The 20,421-nt window shown below is 44.3% G+C and overlaps 1 protein-coding gene, 1 long non-coding RNA gene and 1 other non-coding gene across 3 annotated transcripts in view; 2 read left to right on the top strand and 1 right to left on the bottom strand.

The window, feature by feature from the left end:
- The window catches only part of LOC119444229 (hemicentin-2-like), a 111,143-nt gene extending 104,039 nt beyond the window's left edge, over window positions 1–7,104 (top strand). The window contains exons 28-30 of the mRNA XM_037708660.2: window positions 3,926–4,065; window positions 6,283–6,467; window positions 6,880–7,104. Of these exons, the coding sequence (XP_037564588.2) occupies window positions 3,926–4,065; window positions 6,283–6,467; window positions 6,880–7,104 (550 nt within the window). The remainder of the gene's footprint in view (window positions 1–3,925; window positions 4,066–6,282; window positions 6,468–6,879) is intronic.
- A 2,061-nt stretch (window positions 7,105–9,165) lies between these two features.
- LOC119437375 (uncharacterized) lies at window positions 9,166–13,848 on the top strand. Its single transcript, XR_005189345.2, has 3 exons — window positions 9,166–9,374; window positions 10,534–10,637; window positions 12,754–13,848. It is a non-coding gene; the product is annotated as an uncharacterized LOC119437375 (long non-coding RNA).
- Window positions 13,849–19,963: 6,115 nt separating this feature from the next.
- Window positions 19,964–20,039, bottom strand: Trnac-gca (transfer RNA cysteine (anticodon GCA)). The gene has a single exon. It is a non-coding gene; the product is annotated as a tRNA-Cys (tRNA).
- Window positions 20,040–20,421: the final 382 nt, after the last annotated feature.

Genomic DNA, 20,421 nt, shown 5'->3' with positions numbered 1-20,421 from the left:
GCTCGGGCCGGGCTCGGGCACGGCGTGTGCTTTTTGACCCGGGCCCGAGCTGGGCTCGGGCTTTCTGGTGGTGTGCATGTAACGTGCAGCGAGTTATTCTCGGGCGTCTCAACTCTGAAAAACATGTATTTTTTGGTCTCGAGCCGGGTTCGTGCCGGTTTCGAGTCGGGCTGGTGCCAGGCTCGGGCCTAAGGTAACGGGTTGGCGGGCCGGGCGGGTAACGTACATTATTTCCGGGCCCGGGCCGGGCCCGGGTCTCGCCATAAAAATTTGATCGGGCTCGGGTGGGCAGCCCTACGTAAAAACAGCCCAACGAAAAAATCGGCCCGTGCAGTGCTCTAGGTCATGGAGAGTCCAACGATGTGTATACACTCTGCTTGCCGGAACAGAGATGAATTTTCAGTCTGGGTGCCCATGCTCTTTCTGAACTATTTTCTTTAGGAGTGATATAAGCAAATAACTCGCCCCTGAAATTATGTTTATTACGCAGAGAGCAATATGAGTTTTCGCCACAAGACGGACGGCGAAATGGCTAGACAAACGGCGATATAAACCTTCGGCCGCCACAAAGAAAACTTTACCGAACACTGAATATCACCACCACAGCCAGTTTTGACTCACCGAAAGGGTAGTATTGGGGTTCAGCAGTCATAGTTGTATCAAGAAAGGTAATACATTCTTTTCGTTAAAATACACGATTAAATAAATCCTTGTTAGTAAACATTAACAAGTATTTTGGTAGCTCTCTGCTTTGCTGTGTTGTACACGTTCCTCTAAAACAGGAAGGAAAGCTCGTTCCTCGTTCCTTCCCAATCTTGGAACGAGTTCCTGTTACAAGTTCCTTTATTTTGAAAGGAACACGTTCCAGTTTCACTTCGAACATTGGCACGTGTCGTTACATTAAGGTTACATTTGATTTTTTTAATTAAAATATTGTGCCGGATAATCCTGAGGCGAAATAAAGTGAGAAATTTAGAACTCACATCGAACTACGTATATTATATGAATTTGCACATTGCCAGCCGCAGATTATCTGGAGATACAAAGAATCCAAAGAAATGCTCCTAATGAATTTTTTTCAGTGAGTACCGGACATACTCCACCATGTGTAACTGCAACTTTGGTGCTCGTATATTACAAGTGCAACACATATGGCACTTTCCACTTCCGTCTTCAAATGCGCAATCAGGATACTGCAGATGTGCGAATAGAAAGTTACTCACACGCACCAATATAATTAAATTTCTTGCACAAGAAACCGCATCGAAAGGAACAATACATAGACGTTTAAAGAATTCACATTCAATGTTGCAGTATGAGTGGAGAAAAAATGCCCAAAATACATATTTTCAACTTAGCAAAGCCCCGTGTTTGAACTTAGCAAGAGTTGAATCTCGATGTTGATGTCCGACAGACGAATCCGTTTTTCCGTCAGCACTTATTCGTTGGCAATGTTGAAGAGCTGTTACACCGAAGAGCTTGAGGGTACTGCTGTGTTGTATTTAAGGTAACGTTGGTTCAGTCGCTCGAAGTTCTTAATATGCGACAGCGGGTAGGTCAACTGGTACCAGCAGGTACCGCGGCAGCTCGTCCTGTGCCTCGGCTGGAAGGGTTTGGTTCTCGAACGAGAATAATTCTTCGGTCGCGGACGAGGTGGCAACATCTTCGCTGGTTGGTTTGGTTACCGCAGCCAGCTCTGTTTTTATTTTGATCGTCGCCTAGTCTCGCATAGAACTGTCTGGGATCCACGATAGCTTAAATTTTGGGATTAAGCAACTGGCGACAACGAGCTCGCGCTTTCTTTTAAGAAAAAAACTCACGAAAAAAATGCGCCGTAATCACGTGACAGGCAAGCGGTCATCGTCATCATCATCAACCTATATGTATGTCTATTGCAGGACGAAGGCCTCTCCCTGTGATGTTCAATTGCCCCTGCCTTGCGCTAGCTGATTCCAACTTGCACCTGCAAACTTCCTGACTTCATCACCCTACCTAGTTTTCTGCAGTCCTTGACTGCGCTTCAGAAGAAGCGCAGTTCAGAAGAAGCGCAGACTGCAGCAGAAGACAAAGATAATGTTAAGTAGCCTGGCAAGGGAGCAAGAATTCAGGATCGCCAGTAAGCCTCTAGAGTCGGTAAAGTTTATCTAGGTCAGTCAATTGCTCACAGGGGACCCTGATCATGAGAAAGATATTTACAGAAGAATAAAATTGGTTTGGAGAGCATACGGCAGACATTGCCACATCCTGAGTGGGAGCTTACCACTATCGTTGAAAAGAAAGGTACCCGCCGTGGTTGCTCAGTGGCTATGGTGTTGGGCTGCTGAGCACGAGGTCACGGGATCGAATCCCGGCCACGGCGGCCGCATTTCGGTAGGCCCGAAATGCGAAAATACCCGTGTACTTAGATTTAGGTGCACGTGAAGGAACCCCCCCCCCCCCCCAGGTGGTTCAAACTTCCGGAGTCCCCCACTACGGCGTGCCTCATAATCAGAACGGGTTCTAGCACGTAAAACCCTCTTATTTAATTTTAATTAAAAGAAAAGTGCACAATCATTGCGTTCTACCAGTACTAACATATGGGGCGGAAATTTGGAGGTTAACAAAGAAGCTCGAGAACAAGTTAAGGACCGCACAAGGAGCGATGGAACGAAAAATGTTAGGCCTAACGTTAAGAGACAGGAAGAAAAAGCGGTGTGGCTCAGAGAACAAACGGGGATAGTCGATATTCTAGTTGACATTAAGCGGAAAAAGTGGAGCTGGCAGGCCATGTAATGCGTAGGAAGGATAACCGGTGGACCATTAGAGTTACAGAATGGATATCAATAGAAGGGAGGCAAGCGGTAGTTCTTTGCAATTAACGCGGTCGCCCGTCGGCACTGGATGATGTGCTGCGTACGTGCGTGCGCCTGTTTAGTGCCGTGGAACGTTTACAAAAGGAACGTTGTTCCCTCTGCCGTTCCTTCGTAAACATAACGAGTTACCGTTACAGTTCCGCCAACCCTTAATGGAACGGTGGCGTTCCTCTGTTGCTCCCAAAAGGAACTAGTTCCAGGAACGCCGTTCCGTACGACACGGCTGCTGTGGTTAATGTCCTTTAAATAAGTTAAAGTGTAAATGTATCTCCGTCATTGAAACAAGTAAATTTAGCTGAAACATAGCTGTGTGTGGGGAGAGGAGGGGGGGGGAGGGCGGAGTCATAGTGGGTGTGGCATTACTAAAGGGGGTCACGTATTGGAAAAGTTCGACAAACACTGTTCTCGGCGTTACTGCGGCTGAAATATACACTGTTCTCGGCATTACTGCTGAAATAAAGGAGAGCCAAAAAGAAACGAAAGGGAGGAGCATCATCGCGCAGTGCGGTCAAACCGATGTGCGCTCCTGTCAATGGTGACGACTGGATGGCGCGCACTGTACCTTCCGTTAGACACTCCGCTGTTCGCGTTTCATTTGACGCCGATAGTACCTAAGCCTATTCATCACAAGCGGAATTGAGCTTCATCGGCATTGGGTAAGGTACGAACAGCGCTAATGACAAAGGCTTTAAGCGTGTGTGTTGCAATTGTGATGACACGATACAATGTTACCCTGCTCATTAGGCTGTCTTAGTAAATTCGCGTAACATAGCAACCGTCTTAGGTAAAAGTTCACGTCTCCCTACGAGAAAAGTGAGCATTGCTCGCTAGCATTTCGACTATATGCGCGCTTGCCTTCTCTGCGCTACACGTCACGCATCCGGGGCATCGCCTGTGCATGCCTTGGTTGAGTGGCTTCTCAGTTGAGCCATTCTTTTCTGCATTTTAGTGCTCAAAAGCGCGCTTCGTATCCTCATAAGGATATGTTGTTTTACGCAAGTGAATAGGCTACGACTGCGTGCCGTGTTCTACGTGGCCAACAGTAAGCGCATGCGAAGCCTGTCGATTTGCAGCCTTGACCAGCGGTACATCTTCGTGGCGGGTGGAGAGCTGAAGATACCAGTGGCCGAGAGCAGGGACGCCGGCGCGTACCGGTGCAAGGCCGAGAACCAGGCGGGCTGGGACACCCGCACAGCTACGGTCACCGTGCACGGTGAGTAGCAGGCATCACGTGGAGTGGTCGAGATGTAGGCAGCAGCCTTCCTCGCGTTCACAACAGCGCAGGGCGATCTATGAAGAGGAGCAAGGAGCGTCGGCATGTAGGGATCATGTTACGCTCGATGCTTATGTGCGGTGTCCCTTGGAGAGCGCCACAGTTGCTTAAATCATGGGAACTCACGCGATGAAGGGAACTTGCAGGCGGGCATACTTGGGCACACGTCGGGGTTATTTTCAATTTCCGTAGTCATCGAGCACCTGGGCATGATGGGCAACGTCGTAGCGTCAACATTTTCCCTTCAATGCAGTGACATTGCTGCAACATTACGTTACTGAAAATTGATGGTGCCAGTAAAAAGTAATCGATCGAAAATACGGCACCAGCTGCAGACTTTAGGCAGCTTGAAAACGGCCTAATGGCCGCTGATATTTACTGCCTTGTTTGTGGTTCTTCCTTTATATGTAATTGCCCAATGCTAACCTTCCAACAGATTAATCTCCAGTCCCGAGTGCACTTCAAATTTTCCCGTATACTTCAGAGTTATTCCTTGCCAAACAATTCTCGCATTATTATTTGTACCTCCATAGCGCTCCCTATTTCATTACGACCTCGTTTCCCTTGCCTTTCGCACTGACTGCCCGTTCGTGTATTTTTTATGTACTTTATGTAGGGACAGTAGGCGATGCCATAGTTATTTCGACGGAATACTTTATGTTTCGTTAAAAAATATTGGTCTGAGTGATTCTTTTCCGGCTGTAACCCGGTGACCGCGGCATTAAAGTCAGGCAATCTTTTAAAGTCTGGTGGTCAGTTGGCGCAAATGAACCTCAGTGAAAACTGCCTCTTCTACCTCCTTCGTGCATGGAAGGAAGTAGAGTCTGACCCCTTGGTGTGACACAAATGGAGCCAGCGGAACGCATGAACGCATGAAAAGAAGGGCGCATAGTCCCCTACGTCGTCTACTTTGCGTCTTTTGTAAATTTTTGTGACGGTACTTCATTCCGAACAAAGCATACAGAGCATTTTACTTTTTAATTTATTATGACAGATTAATTTTTGGGTATGCATATGGTTACCATAACTCTTTCTGATTTGTTCTCGTTTAATGCGGAGGGAACATTGAAATAATAACAAGCTACCTTCATTGCTCTTGCCGCTGCAACCCATGCGGTTATACAGGACAAACTTGCACACGCAAATAGCTCAAAGTTAAGTCGCACACCTTGTCGCAGTTTCTGTGAACTTGGGAGGTTTTAATAAGCACTTGTTTGTAGCCTGGTATAGTTTTTAGTATCCGAGTTCTATGGGAACATGACAATAACTTCTATCTTTTTTTCGACAGTAAAATGTCCTAACAGAAGTATCAGATCGCCATATACTTCAGTTTGTATATGCATTTAAACAATAAATACAGACTCTCATATAGAGCCATACGAATGCGAATGAAGCTAACACATATGCTGCATTGCTAACCGTGTCCAATGCCGCAGAACACGCAAGCTTGCACTGGTTACTTCAAGAACATTTGTAAACGCACTCCAATATTTTTCTGTGGCAGCAGCTGTGCGTATGCATGCACAAAATTCTGTACCTTACAGCTTCCACGTCTGTTAGTTGAACTTTTATCATGATGATGATACTGAACACTAGAACCAGGTTACCATCCCAGAGAATAAATGCGAGTGTGAGATACTTCACAGGAAGAATGGGGCGGGTGTGAGGAGCAGGAAAGCTGTGTATACAGAGCACTTTTTTTCGTCATCATGCATACTTTCTGTCTCCCGCGCCATTGTTGGCTCCGTGAATTCTGCTGCTAAGGCGCATCTTGGCTACATGCATTTTCTTTGCTATGATCTTTCGCTATCTAAATCGCGTACTCATGGAGGCTATTTCGCTGCCTCCGGTTTCATTTTAGAGGCGAGGTCCTTAAGGAACGGAGTGCACGATGCGGAAAGTCTACGCTCTCTCGCTTTTTGATTCTTATTTCCTAAACTTGTCACACAGGGGCGTATCCACAGCCTCTAGGGGAGATCGGGGTGGGGGTTTACTGTATGCTCAAATCTTTCAGCACTTAAGTAGCAGCAAGTCTCGAGGGAGGGAGGATGCTCCCCAATCATTCTCTGGTTGCTCTGGTTATGTCGCACCAGTTCCGCTAGTTGTGTCGCGTGAGTCAGCAAACGCCAACGATGTTCCTCTCCGTCAAATGCGCAGTTCCCCCACACATTGACGACGGCGCCGACGAGGTGAGCGTCCAGAGAGGCGGCACCGCAGTGCTTCCTTGCAAAGCTCAAGGTCACCCAACTCCACTGGTCGCGTGGTCGAGAGAGGGTGAACCCGTGGACTCGCCCAGGGCTCGCCACGAATCTAACGGAGACCTCGTCATCGCAGCCGCTGAGGTGGAGTAGCACTTTGGTGTTCCTAAAATGTGCACCGTGCCTTTTACAAGGAAACTAGCAGTTCTTACTGCTCCTACGGCCAATTTTCTCTTTATTTTTGCAAACTAGTTGCTATCCCTCCCTTTTAGGTACGACGTCCTCTCTCATACCGATTGTGGAACTCATGCGCGTACGCCAATAACCTGACAACCACCCTGTTGCTTGCAGCGTACTATTACGCCTCGTGCATAAAGAACGCGGTGAATTCATACAGTGTGAGCGTTTGTTCCTGAGAGGAAGATTGTTCTTCTGAAGGGTACATTATTTTGTCTTCGACAACTAATCATGTGTGACTGTGGTTATGGGCTCCGTAAATATCTGTTTGTGGGCAACTAGCGCATGCCCGGTGATGCGCTCGCCGTGGTTCTCGCAGCCGGAAGACAGCGGCAGCTACTTGTGTTCGGCGGAAAACGCGGCCGGCGTGAAGCTGCGGCTGATCTCCTTCGAGGTCCTCGTACCGCCAAGCATCAGCACGCTGCCCCGGGACCAAGAGCTGGCCGCGGGCGAGGCGCTCAGGCTGGGATGCCGTGCTAACGGCTCGCCCGCTCCCCGCATCACCTGGACGCACAACGAACAGCCCGTACCGGAAGGCAGGTGACCCTTCCCTGTAATGTCTCGTCCAATCGATTGGAAGGATAGGGTGCACTCACTGCAGCCGGTGCCCCCCAGTGCCGGTGCCAGATCCTGCATCAAATAACGATGATGGCCCTTAGAGCCTCGAAATCATGGAATTCACCCCTGTGAACCACGAACCTCCCTTCAACGTCTATAATTGATCCAAACGTCAACGTCTTGAGGTGACGTACATATTACGTCTCGAGTACGTACCTTTTTTATAAGGAAATGCATGGATGTCTATAAGATGTACTATCTACATGAATGTTAGACTACCAGATAACGTACTATGGATGTACATAGGATATCATTCAGGCACCATAAAATAATTGGTACACATAGCACTTGAACCATACCTCCTGCGTTTCGAAGGCGTGCAGAATGTATGTATGAATGTATGTATGTATGCACTTACGTGGTGTGTACTGTTATTATTATTGGGTTTATTATTATTATTATTATTATTATTATTATTATTATTATTATTATTATTATTATTTAACTCACCCGAAGTTAGGGATATGACATTACCGATAGATGTACCCCGACATTAGGAAGTGCTATGAATGCCTGAGATGTTTGAGTAATTAAGAACTACATTGAAATCTCGGGCAGCAAAAAAAAATATGGAGGTCGCTTAAGCTTCGCCGTTAAGAGTGGAACGCGATAGAGTTATCGGGCCCCGTTAGCATCGCATTTTTCTTTACGACTAGGCTTCACTGCAACACAGAATGCAGAATGTTGGAAATCCAGCTTAAAAGACCAAACTTACACCAATCCCCTTAAAGTGGGCTTCACTTTTAAACAGAAATGGATTGCTGGGAAGACGTTTTTACAGGGGCAATATAAGTCGTCTTATATTAAAATGTGAAGGCCCTGGGACCTTTTTAATTATTTTATTAATTGTTTGCTATTTCCCCGACGCGCACGCGTGTCCGATACGCATTAGGCAGGCTAAGTCCCAATTTGACCTTGTCGAGGATGCGAGCGACATCAGAATAGAATTTTCGCAAGTAAACTACCCGAGCGCACCACTGTTGGTATGGTAGAAATGCTGGAAAAGGGGTTTGTGTTTGCGTTTCCTCGTAACAGAATTGTTTTCTCGTACATTCAAATTACAATCCGATGCCACCATGGCTGTAGGCTGTGGTTTTTCTGACGGATTTTACTGTGAGAAATGCAATTTTTTGTTCACTAACACCTTGCGCCACACGGAGGGCCTGCGCGGTCGGGTGGTTCGGGATCATTTTCTCCGCCACGGACGCCGACGCCTACGCCGCATTTTCTGCGACACGGGGCCCTTAACGCTGTCGTGTTAATAAATATCATTGACCTTCAAGGCTTATCTAAAATCCACTCCACAATGTAAGTATATTCCCCGTGCAGCCTCGTAATATTGCACACGACATTGTCTAAATCTCAATTATATAATTGCTGTGCTATTTTATTTTATTATTTTAATATCTCATGCACTATTTTAATATGATTGTGTTGGTTATTTTGTTGCTTTTGTATTGTTTAAATAATCTCAAGAAGTGACAGTTCCCTGAAATATAAACAATATTACATATTTGCAATCTTTTTGTTTCGACGCCCTATAAATCATTGCGTCCAAAGTTCGCCTTTATCTCTTGCCTACCCCAATTCGATAATTTTTGGTTGGTGCACGTGTAGGTATAGCAATCGGTATTAGTATTGTGCTAATTGCTTGTTTCTAAGAAATAACTTTTTCTAGCAAATGAACGTAAAATTTCAAATTTCGCGCCTACATCCTGAAAATTGTCCTTAACAAAATGGCGCCTACAGTTATCAACGGCCTTTTGTTTGTACTTTAAAGATAAAACCTTGTGAACGTTGCGTTTTTGTATAATTATTGTTACATGTTATAACATTTAATATTATAAAATAATAACGTAAATATAGTAGTAATTTTAAAGAAGAATTGGCAAGAAGCAGTTTGGCGCAACGTCTCGGGTTTTCATTCTGCCTGCTTTGGCGGCGTAGTTGCGTTGCGATTGCATCATTCTTCTCGGAGCCGGAGTGAACTTGAAGTCGCGTGTTTGCATGAGTTTTTTGAAGTGCTGTTGGGGCTGGGGCTGCGTGATCGTCACTGGCGTCCTCCAGAGTGCCCACCGATCAGAAAGTCGTACGAACCGCAAGCTTTGAACGTCTGTTTATCGCACCATCGAAAGCGGCGGTACAGAAGGCGCGATGTGAGCTCCGGTGGGAACAGCAGCCCTTTGTCTCGTAACGGTAAGTAAACTTTTGTTAGCGTAGCCAGCATGCTTTTGTGTATTGATTATGAACAGTATGTTGAGAGATGTCAATGGCAGAGCACGCCGCGAGGTTGCCGAATTGTTTGAAGCGCTTGGCCAGCCAGTCGAGGCAGGCGACAGCTCAGTAAGCGTTCGCGACGGGCTAGCAGTAGCGTGCCCAAAAGTGAACCGCAAGTGAGCTACTCCGAAAGCGAGTATCCTAGCTTCAATGCAGTAAGTGCAACGCCTGTTAGCAGTATCGCGGCTACAGGCCATTGTTCAGGGCTGGTATTTTGTGCGATGCCTTTCCTATGCTAATGCCTCTTCGCGCTTTTCGCGCTTGGTCAGTGGTCAGAGCGACGGTCCGCTCACGTTATCCACGGTATCAGCCGTCGTGAGTGGTGGATGATAAGACTAGTAAATAAAGCATAAGGCATCGCTACAAAATACCGGCCCAGATTGGACAGTAAGCAGCTCAGATTGTTCAGATCGTAATGCGGCGGTTTTCGGTGACTCGTGTCTATCCGAAGCCAGTGAGGATTCAGAAGAACGGTTGTCCGATGTATTTAACGCTGACGTGCAGGAAACCGCAGAACGGGCAGGAAGCCAAAGCACTAGCAGCTAAAATTTCGCAGCTTCGCTTTCAAAGTGGGCTCTCCCATGTAACATTACCCACAGGTCCCTGATAACATTACCCACCGCTTCTCCGACTTCTAAGAGCACAGGGGTGTTTCCGGAATCTTCCAAAAGATGCTAGAACATTTCTAAAGACCCCCCGTGGGGCTGTCGAGGTATGTGTAGCCTTAAACTAGCTTAAATTTCGTTGATAAATTTAAAGGAAGTTAGAGCACGCTTCCACTTCAAATTTACCTGCTACGTGTTTTGCATCTGCTGTTTGATAATGACAAGAGCATATGTAGGTGGAACGTGGTTGGAGTGGCAGCATGCGTATTTTGCACATTGTATACATCAGAGCATTTGGAGCACCGCCAAAATTTTTTGTGATCTTTTTATTGCCTGAGTTGTTGAGGTGATAAGATAGTTTTGCTTCGAGGAAGTTCGAGATGTAGTAATTTGCTTACTGTGTCAATAAATAAATATGTGTGATTTGGAATGCTTTTTTTTTCATATAATGACAAAATCTTTATTTAACATAGGTGCCGTCCAGACTGGCCATGAGACCAGCGAGTTTGCTGTAGAAACAGCCATTTGGGAGTGGCTGCGTCACGCTTCTGCCAGGCACAGAACTGCCATTGCCAAGGTAATGCGTCTTCATATGTTTCGCAATGGTTTAAACATAATTCAAATTTGAAACCAGCTATGAAAGGCACTCCTAGGATACGAAAGCAGATTGGAAAAAAACAAGCCTTTCTGCATGTTCACTGCAGCAGCAATGGGGTATTTTTTTCTAACTGAGCAACATAGCATGAGTGAGGCTCACACTCGAGCTCTCCTGTATTGAAGAGGAAGCAACTGTCATACAATGAGGTAGGCAGGTAGGTGGTAAACTTCATTGATTTAATTGGGTAACAGTAATTTTTTCTAGTTACAACAAAATAACTGTGTGAGCTTCTTAGCAAAACAGACACTTATTATCATTTACACAAGGCACTGTCGAGTGTAGCCGTGCATTTGAAGCACCTATTTACTATATTCTTTCACCGTAAACTTGAAGCATAGGGAAAAATTTAAAGGGGGCTAAGTATCGTGCATTAAGCTGGGGAATGGACGAGTTTAGTGTGATGACATAGAAAGATCGCTTCACTATATATGCCAAGGTACGTTATATTTCAGTTTGGGAAGATGACTATAGAAGATTACGTGAAGTGATAAGTTGAAATATTACCAAGCTGTACGGTGTGGATTCATTTAGAGCAACAATGATGCTAAAGATCATTAGGATAAATATTTGTCTAGCAGTGAACTGAGAGGTACGAGATTTCTGGCTTTGTATTTTCTGCTTTAGATGGAGGTTGTGGACATTTAAACCCTAAAAAAAGAACTCGTAAGCATCGTGGTGTCCTAAATAATACACTGCATAGGTTTTGTGTCAACCAGCCTACCAGAAACCGAGACTGGTTCTAGATAACCTGTATAGTGCATTATTCAGGGTGGTCTGTGGTCCAAGTCACCAAGTGCTCCAGTACTGTGTTAGGTGTTCCGCCGCTGTGCCGAGTGCTCTCCGTTTCTTCAGTATACCAAGTGCCCCTTTGCGTCTCCATTTTACCAAGTACTCCCAAATTGTGAAATGCTTGACCACGTCTGCAATGTGCCATATTAATTTTCAGTGTCCTACGAAATGCATGGGCATTCTAGTTAACTTTGCTTCAGTGCATAAAACAGCATTTTCCTTTAAAAGTTCACTGGAACGCCCATGCATTTCGTAGGACACTTTGAAAATTAATATCTCAAGACTGGTTCAGTCCTGAGAATTCGCTCCAAGTGCTTACGCCTTGCGAACTCAGCGGCTGTAATTTGTAGATTGAAAGATGTGCTGTAAAACAATTAAAAGGTTTATTAGAATAATTGTTAATTATTCACTTAGGCGTATTTCTTGCGAAAGTAATGGCCGCCTCATCGAGTAGGTTAGATCAAGGGTTATAATTGGGCTATTTGACACAGGCAATTTAAAAAAATGTTGTGCAGCTAAATTAAACACTCGGTATATGTAAGTACTGATACGACACCACTGACTTGATAGCGGATTTTGAACAAAAAGAAACTACTCTGGCAAGCCACAGACCACCCTGAATAATGCAGTATATATGTTTTCTAGAACCAGTTTTGGTTTTTGGGAGGCTGGTTGATACAAAAGCTATGCAGTATATTATTTAGAACACTATGATACTTACGAGTTCTTCTTTTAGGGTTATGTCTGCAACCTCCATTTAAAGCAAAAAATATAAAGCCAGAAATCTCGTACTTGTAAGTTCACTGCTAGACAAATATTTATCCTAATGATCTTTAGCATCATTGTACTCTAAATGAATCCACACCGTACACCTTGCTAATATTTAAACTTATCACTTCACGTAATCTTCAGCGGTCATCTTGGCAAACTGAAATATAACGTACCTTGGCATATACACTGAAGCGATCTTTCTATGCCATCACACTAAACTCCTCTATTCCACAGCTTACTGCACGATCCTTAGCTCCCTTAAAATTTTTCCCTACGCTTCAAGTTTACGTACAAAGAATATAGTAGAAAATTTACTGAGTGCAAATCTTAGCCTAAAGTATCGATATTTTTAACACATACGTAATATCTAAAAATGGTATATGATTTTTTTCTCACCAAAGCCTGTGTTAAAAGTTATTAGCTCTCGGCATTTTATGTTAAACTCTTTGACCTTGCGCGACCATGCTTTCTGCAGGACTGTGCCACTGAACAGCCCGGATATGTGTGACATGGTTCCCTCGGCCTGTTGTACCTTTACCTATCACCCGCGGCATCTAGCTGCCAGTGTGATCTTGCTTTCTTCAGCGCTGTGCCACTGAACAGCCCGGACACGTCTGACATGGTCTCCTAGGCCTGCTGTACTTTCACCCATCACCCGTGGCGTCTAGATCCAGTGTGCCGAGTTGTCCAATACTGCCAAGTGCTTTATGATGTCACCAATGTGCCAAATGCTCTAGTACTGTTATGTGCTCCGCCACTCTGCCATGCCCTCTCCACATCTCCAGTATATAAAGTGTCCCATGGCGTCTGCATTTGCGAACTGCATTACCAAGTCTCCAAGTGCTCCAGTACTGTGTTATATGCTCCGCTGCTGTGCCGAGTGCTCTCCGTTTATGCAGTATACCGAGTGCCCATTGCGTCTCCGCATTTTACCAAGTGCTCCGATATTGTCAAATGCTTGACCACGTCTGGAATGTGCCATGTGCTCCACTGCTGTGCCAAGTGTATACTTTGTAAATGATATACATGTCTTCAGTTCATCCAATACCTCTATTGCATAACTTATCCATACAGTTGGTCTTCACATAGACTTCTATGTCATTATGTACACATATTGTAGAGTTGTGTTACTGTTTCTGTAGAGTAGATGTCAACATGTTTTTTTTTTCTTCATAGAAGGCTACAGCGCGGATCCAACAAAGACAAGGAACACAGACACAGTGCTGACTTTCAAGAAGAATCAGCTTTCTGAAAGTCAGTGCTGTGTCTCTTCTTTGTGTGCCTCTCCTGTCTTCGTCGGTTTCGTGCCATGGCCTTCTACGATGTTCAACCAACAAGCCCAACTGGTTACTCTGCTCAAATGTATTTTCTACCACTGTTGGCACCTTTGTGCTGTTTCCTATATCAAGTGCCCAGCTTGCTGCTGCCATTGATGTCATCATTGCCAAAACAGCTTTCATAAATAACAGCATAAATTTGGACAGCACAATATTATTTTTAAATTTTCATTTCATTCTTATAAAGAAGATTGTACTTATTTGTTTATTTCTACTCACATTCAACAGATATCACAAGGACCATGGATTGCGTTTGTTTTACTCCCAGAAGATGTGTGCATCACTCCTGGAAGTTTGTAGTTTGTGTATTTCTAGTCAGGTTTTGTGGATTTTGCTTCGACCAACTTTCTAGTCACATTTCGCAGATTTTACTTGCACATCTATTGATTTTATTGTTTTACTTGCACATCATTTGTCTGCATTTTGACAAGGTCACAAATATATCTGAGAAAATATTGAGCTTTATGCTGCCAGATGTAAGAGTTGCGTGTTCAAAGAAACTCTTGTTAAAGTTCACGCTATTCCTCGCTTCGACATTTCAGGTCTTTCTGTTCATCTCAGTATTTTTTTATGCAATATTGTCTTAGCAGCGTTTTGTGTATGGTATAACAAGGATTCCTCAGCGAGTGCTTGTGGTATACTTTGCAAGGGCATGATTTAGGGATTTATTGCTCTGGTTTAGTTCTATATTTTCTAAGCAACAATATCCTAAGATTCAGTATGATATAGGTTTCATTTTTGCTGTTCAACATAGCTTTCATTTTGTTAAACATATCCTGAGTAAAAGCTTGAGATACATTTTTGAGGATATATACGTGAGTTTATTTTAGTTGTATTTTTCTATGAAAGATTACTTTATTATGTGTAATGTTTGTTCTAAAATAAAGTTTTGCTGTGGAACCAATGTTTGAAGGCTGGTATCATTTTTCTATCAGGTGAAAAAGACACTACACGATTGCCGCACATGCTGGGGAATATATAAAATTACATCTTGGGCACGTATTTATAACGTATTTCAGCTCAAAACTAATATCCAAATAATGTAACAAATGTCCAGCAATTACATCCATATAACATCTTTTCGACGTAAAAAAAGAGGACTTTTGGCAGTACCACCTACGTAGATTTTACGTAAACTAGATCTATTTGAACCTCTAATAGAGGTATTGAATGTCCAACTGAAATATCTAATGGACATCCAGGCAATGTTTATGGTTTATAGGGACAATAACTTTGATTATCAGGACTTCTAGGAAAACACCTTGAGGCAGATACGGTAAACAGGGGCCCACACTCGGAGATACCGCAAGACAAGTCGCGTGGTAGAGGCATCCGGAAGCGTAAAAACACATTGCCTGTGTAAGCTCAGTAAGCGTCGTGAACGTTGCTGCAGTGCAGCTCCGTGCACCAATTTCACAGATTCACGCAAATCGACGACTCCATTTCATTTTGATTTATTTTATTTCATTTCGGTTATTTACTCTCCGGGTTAATAGAATTACAGAGAGGCTTGCGTAAAATATGGCGTAATTACATCACGTGAGTGGAAATAGCAAGCTTGAAATTGTCATCGATGATGGAGACGAGATCGGTGGGAAGGTGGTTCTAGTCCGTAGTTGTGATTGGTGCAAAAGAATGAAAAAACACATTAGTACGACTATTAGTCACACCAACTTTGAAGCGGTGGTCGTTGCGTGAAGAAATATAAGACGGTGCTGTAAAGAACGAGTTGCATAGAACGGTGTTGGAATGGTATTGTTATGAGGCACTCTGAGATGCCTTGCGGGAGAGCTTGGTTCGAGTGCTGAAGTTGAAGAGCGGGAGCTCTAAGACATAGTTGTCCACAACAGTCACGAGTGCATGCGGCACAGCAATATTTCGGGTCAAGAGCACGTCAACTAGTGGAGATAGCATGTAGTCGCCGTCTGAAGCTGGTGATGTCGTCGTCAAGGCAACACACGTGCCGATTGTGCTGACAACCTAACATAATCGACAGTGCATAAGTGGTGTGGCGGTGAAGCTGTTACATCAGCACGTTGAGGATGCTCAAGTATAACGACACCGGTTGCACAGTCAATGAGAGCGGCATGGGCCGACGAGAAATCGAGTCTGAGAATGACGTAATGACAGTAAACAATACAGATATATATGGCGACCGGCGATTGTGATGCGAGGTGTGCACATTTCGATAACTGCGCTACTTCTTCCATCAGCGACGCGAATAATACCAGTAGCGGGGGGGGGGGGGGGTAAGTACTTTCTTGAGGCGGCGACGAAGTTATTCATCGCGGATATTTGTGCCCCAGTATCGACGAGTGCGGGAACAGTTAGGCTGTCAACGTCGATCAAGTTTCGTCGTGTCCGCAATTCTAGGAGAGGATTTCCGGTGGAAGTCTGAGATGCAGCGTCACCTCTAAGAGCTGCAGCCCTTATTTTCCCTGTCGAAAGTTGAGCGGCGATGTCGGACGTCGTCGTAGAGGCGAAGGAGACGACGGACGACGCGCTGGCGGCGAACGGGACTAGTGACCTCGTGGCGACCGGAAGCGCCTGTGCGGTGTAGGGGTGGCATCGATGTTGTACGGCTCAAAAGGCTGGTAGCGGCGGTAGATGTCTCTATTGTATGGCTGAGTGGGCTGAAAACGGCGGTAGTTGTCGGTTCGGCTAGCAGTGTTATTCCGGGTTATAACGGCAACACCCAGCGGTTGTTGCCAGTATGACAGTACGTGAGTGTGTTTTATGCAAAAGATACAGTCGAGCAGATTTACGTCGAAGTGAAAGATAAGGCAAATGAAGAAATTACTTCATTGATGTGACACTTGCAGTACGGCAATAGTTATGTAAAATAAAACGAGCAGAACGGATTTGGATGGCTTCGATGCAGAGGGATAAAGACTGAACACGTGGCTCCCGAGGGAGGGGGCATATTCGAATTTGGAACGAAGCAGTGTTTTATACAAAATTAGTTTTAGATTAGTAGGGGCGAGGGCGATAGAGTTATCATAACTGACTATCTGTTCAATATGGGTTTTCCATGAAAGGTTCTCGTAGATGTAAACGCCAAGGTATTTGGGGTTGTTGACTAGAGAAAAGGGAGTGTTATTAGGGAAATAATTACATGGTACAGGATGATTCATATGGCGGGTAATTCTCATGACCTTACATTTTTAAAGTTAGGTTAATTAACCAAGTATTACACCATGTAGAAACAATGTCAAGGTTATATTAAAGGGTAACGTGGTCTCCAGAAGTTAGAATTTCACGCTAAATCACACAATCATCGGCAAATAATTTCATAGAGGAGGATATACTATTGCAGGGTGAATCGCTAATGTACACAAGAAAATATTAGCGTAGCTTGCACTGGAGGCGCAATGCTAAAGAGACAGCGGAGCTGATGGGCACCAAACAAGCCCTGGCTTTTGGGCTAGGCTAAGCGCTACCAAGTCGACCCTAACATTTTCCGGAATTTATTGATCGATTGGCTATGAATCGGCTATCGATTGGCTATCGCAAGGTATTGGCCACGTATTTGGGCTAAGCTAAGCACTACGAAGTCATGCCCAGCGTTTCCCGGAATCTATTGATTATTTGTCAATTATCTATTAGCTATTGATTGGCCATCGATAGGCCATCGCAAGGTATTGGTCACGTATTTGGGCTAGGCTAAGCACTACCAAGTGAGCCCCAGCATTTCCCGCAATTTATTCATTACTGATCCATTATTGATTAGCTATTGATTGGCTATCGAATGGCTATCGCAAAGTATCGGCCACGTATTTGGGCTAGGCTAAGCATTACCATGTCATCCCCAGCATTTTGCAGAATTTTCCGGATTAGCTATTGATTGGCTATCGATTGGTTATCGATGACTGAGTAAGCTTAAGTAGTCCCAAGCATGCTTATCTAGACTTAGCCAGGCTCAGCTTCGCTAGTTCACAGCTGTATGTGCCATTGCGCTCGGACCCTTTCTGCACTACCGCTAGGATCGGTCCACATTTTTGGATTCAGCAGACACATTACGCCCGGCTTAAACAACTCCGCAGTTAAAAGTAGTGCACCGAGAAGAGGTCCTAGAGGGACACCCGATGTTACAAGAGAGGGGGCATAGTTATGACCGTTAGCTGTTAAAAACTGTACACGGTTAGACAAGAACACTCAGTACATTTCAAATCATTGGTATCTAGGTTCGGTGCACTTAGTTTTAGAAGTAAGAGTTGATGGCAAACAGAATCGAATGCTTTAGCAAAGTCAACGAAGTTGCAATCTATGAAGGAAGAACAGTCCATAGCAGAAAATAGCTCATGAGTAAAGGAGATGAGCTGGGTTTCGCAAGAATATTTTACCTAAAGGGGTGTTGATGTACACTGGGGAAAAAATTGGACTCAAGAAAATCAACAATGGGACAGTAACTTACATGCTACATAGGTTTACAGTGTATACATGTTAGTGAAATTGGTCTGTAATTATTATGAGAATATACGTTAGCAGTTTTGTGAAAGGGACCACCTTCCCAACCTTCCAATCACCAGACAGTGCGCTGGACTCAAATGACTGCGAAAACAGCATGGACAGTAGAATGGATGATTACACCTTTGTATTTCCCAAGGCCTTAAGGATAATCGCATTTTCAGCAGGAGAAGGAAGTTTGATGTTGTGAATTAACTGACTCATACCAACAAAATCAACATCAATTGAATCCATAGAGGAAAAACAATGATCGGGAATATTCGGAAGCGTGGTGCTTACATCGGGAACAAAACAAGATTAAAAAACAGAATTTAGCACGGAAGAGCACTTTTCCCTTGGAATTGCTACGTCATTATCTCTCGTTAGTTCAATTATACCTTTAGTGTCACTATTGTTGACCTGCCAGAATTTACTCGGTTTGGTTGTCAACGTAGAAGGAAGCTTAGTTTGAAAAACATGTACGCGTATGATTGACAACGGACAACGCATGCGTATTATCGTTTGCAGCTAGATATGATACGCTGCTCAACGGGCTGGTGCACTAGATAGTCTAGCTTTTCGGTACAAGTGTTTTTTTTACTTAATAGTCGATTTAGGGTACGCGTGAACTACGGTGATTGCTTGTTCCGGATTTTGCGTAGTGACATTAATTAATTAGTAAGTTCGGTTGCCTTGGATATTAAATAACCACCAGTTCTCATGCACAGATCTATTAAAAAATCCCGAAACAAAGGCATCAAGAAAAACATCAAGTTGCGTATTTATGGAACGTTAGTCGCCCCTGTCGTAGTCTCTAATTAACTTAAACTCTTTACTATTACGAGACGACGAGCTAGATAAAAAGAAAGTTTTAACGGAATGGTCGCTCGAGCCAGGTAGAAATATTACCTTTCGAACCAAGCTTGGGTGAGTGGTAACAAGTCCAGGATAGTCGCACTTGAAAACGTAGTGTGCGTTGGGCGTTTAATAAGCTGAGTGAGGTTAAAATCTGAGCATGCATTAACAAAAGTTCCGCATTCGAAGGAAAATTAGTTAATTGCTGGTTTCAGTTTATCCCAAAAATATTACAAAAATTGAAATCACCAGCTAGGAATGTGGGTGCTGTAGGGTACCTTATATGCAATTTATGTAGTACGTCGTATAGATATACAGAAAGACCTGAAGGTGAATTAGGAGGACAGTAACAGGCACAGAAAATAAAATCAGAGTGTTTAAGACGCATGCGTACGCATACCACTTCGAGAGGTGACATAACGGGAATAATGAACGAAGTTTGTTCATGATTGACCGCAATCAAAACACCACCGCCAGTACGTGTTCCGCGGTCATATCTGTAAAAGGTGTACTCTTTTTCACCTTTTAAAAGCTGGATTTTTTAATGTTTGCAAAAAGCCAAGTTTCTGTTAAAATGATCACATCAGCTGAGCACAAGTCAGCTATCGATGACAATGCGTCACGCTTGTCATCGATAGCTAACGAAAGAAAATCCCTTGATAAGTTCGTGCATTCACTCCTTTTTTTTTCGCTACGCGGGTCGAGAGTGTTAGTGCTCTGCAGGCGTTCCATTCTGTAAGTGGCGCAAGAAGAAGCATAGGTCTTTTTGTTAATCAACACTTGGTCGCGACGTAGTGTGAAGCTTTTGAAAAATCAAGTAACTTTTTTTCTTTTTCCTCGCGTTGCTTTGTAAAAAGTCTACACCAAGTGACACGCTGTCGCTCAAAGTTACGACTTTTGACGTATGACGTAATAGTTCAGCAGACATCCGCTAGGTGGAGATAAGTAATTAAAGGAAAACTGAGACATCCACCTAAATGTAGCAATTTGCTACAATAGAAACCCAACCGGGTTCCTCGAAAGAAAGCCTCGCAGTTGAGGAAAAATTGGTCCTGGTCCGGGACTCGAACCCGGGACCACCGCCTTTGCGGGGCAGCCGCTCTGCCATCTGAGCTAACCAGGCGGCTAGCAGATGGCAGGGCGAAGTCGAATTTGTCGACAACTCGAAGCAAAGGCAAGTGTATGACGTAATAGTTGAGCGGAAATCCGATAGGTGGAGATAAGTAATTAAAGGAAAACTGAGACATCCACCCAAATGTAGCAATTTGCTACAATGGAAACCCAACAAGGTTCCTCGAAAGAAAGCCTCGCAGTTGAGGAAATATTTCGAGGAACCCGGTTGGGTTTCCATTCTAGCAAATTGCTACATTTGGGTGGATGTCTCAGTTTTCCTTTAATTACTTATCTCCACCTAGCGGATTTCCGCTGAACTATTACGTCATACACTTGCCTTTGCTTCGAGTTGTCGACAAATTCGACTTCGCCCTGCCATCTGCTAGCCGCCT

Source organism: Dermacentor silvarum, chromosome 1 (assembly GCF_013339745.2).
Source record: "Dermacentor silvarum isolate Dsil-2018 chromosome 1, BIME_Dsil_1.4, whole genome shotgun sequence".
NCBI classification, from domain to species: domain Eukaryota; kingdom Metazoa; phylum Arthropoda; class Arachnida; order Ixodida; family Ixodidae; genus Dermacentor; species Dermacentor silvarum.
Note: the sequence above shows the minus strand (reverse complement) of the source record. Positions and strands in the feature narration are given on the sequence as shown.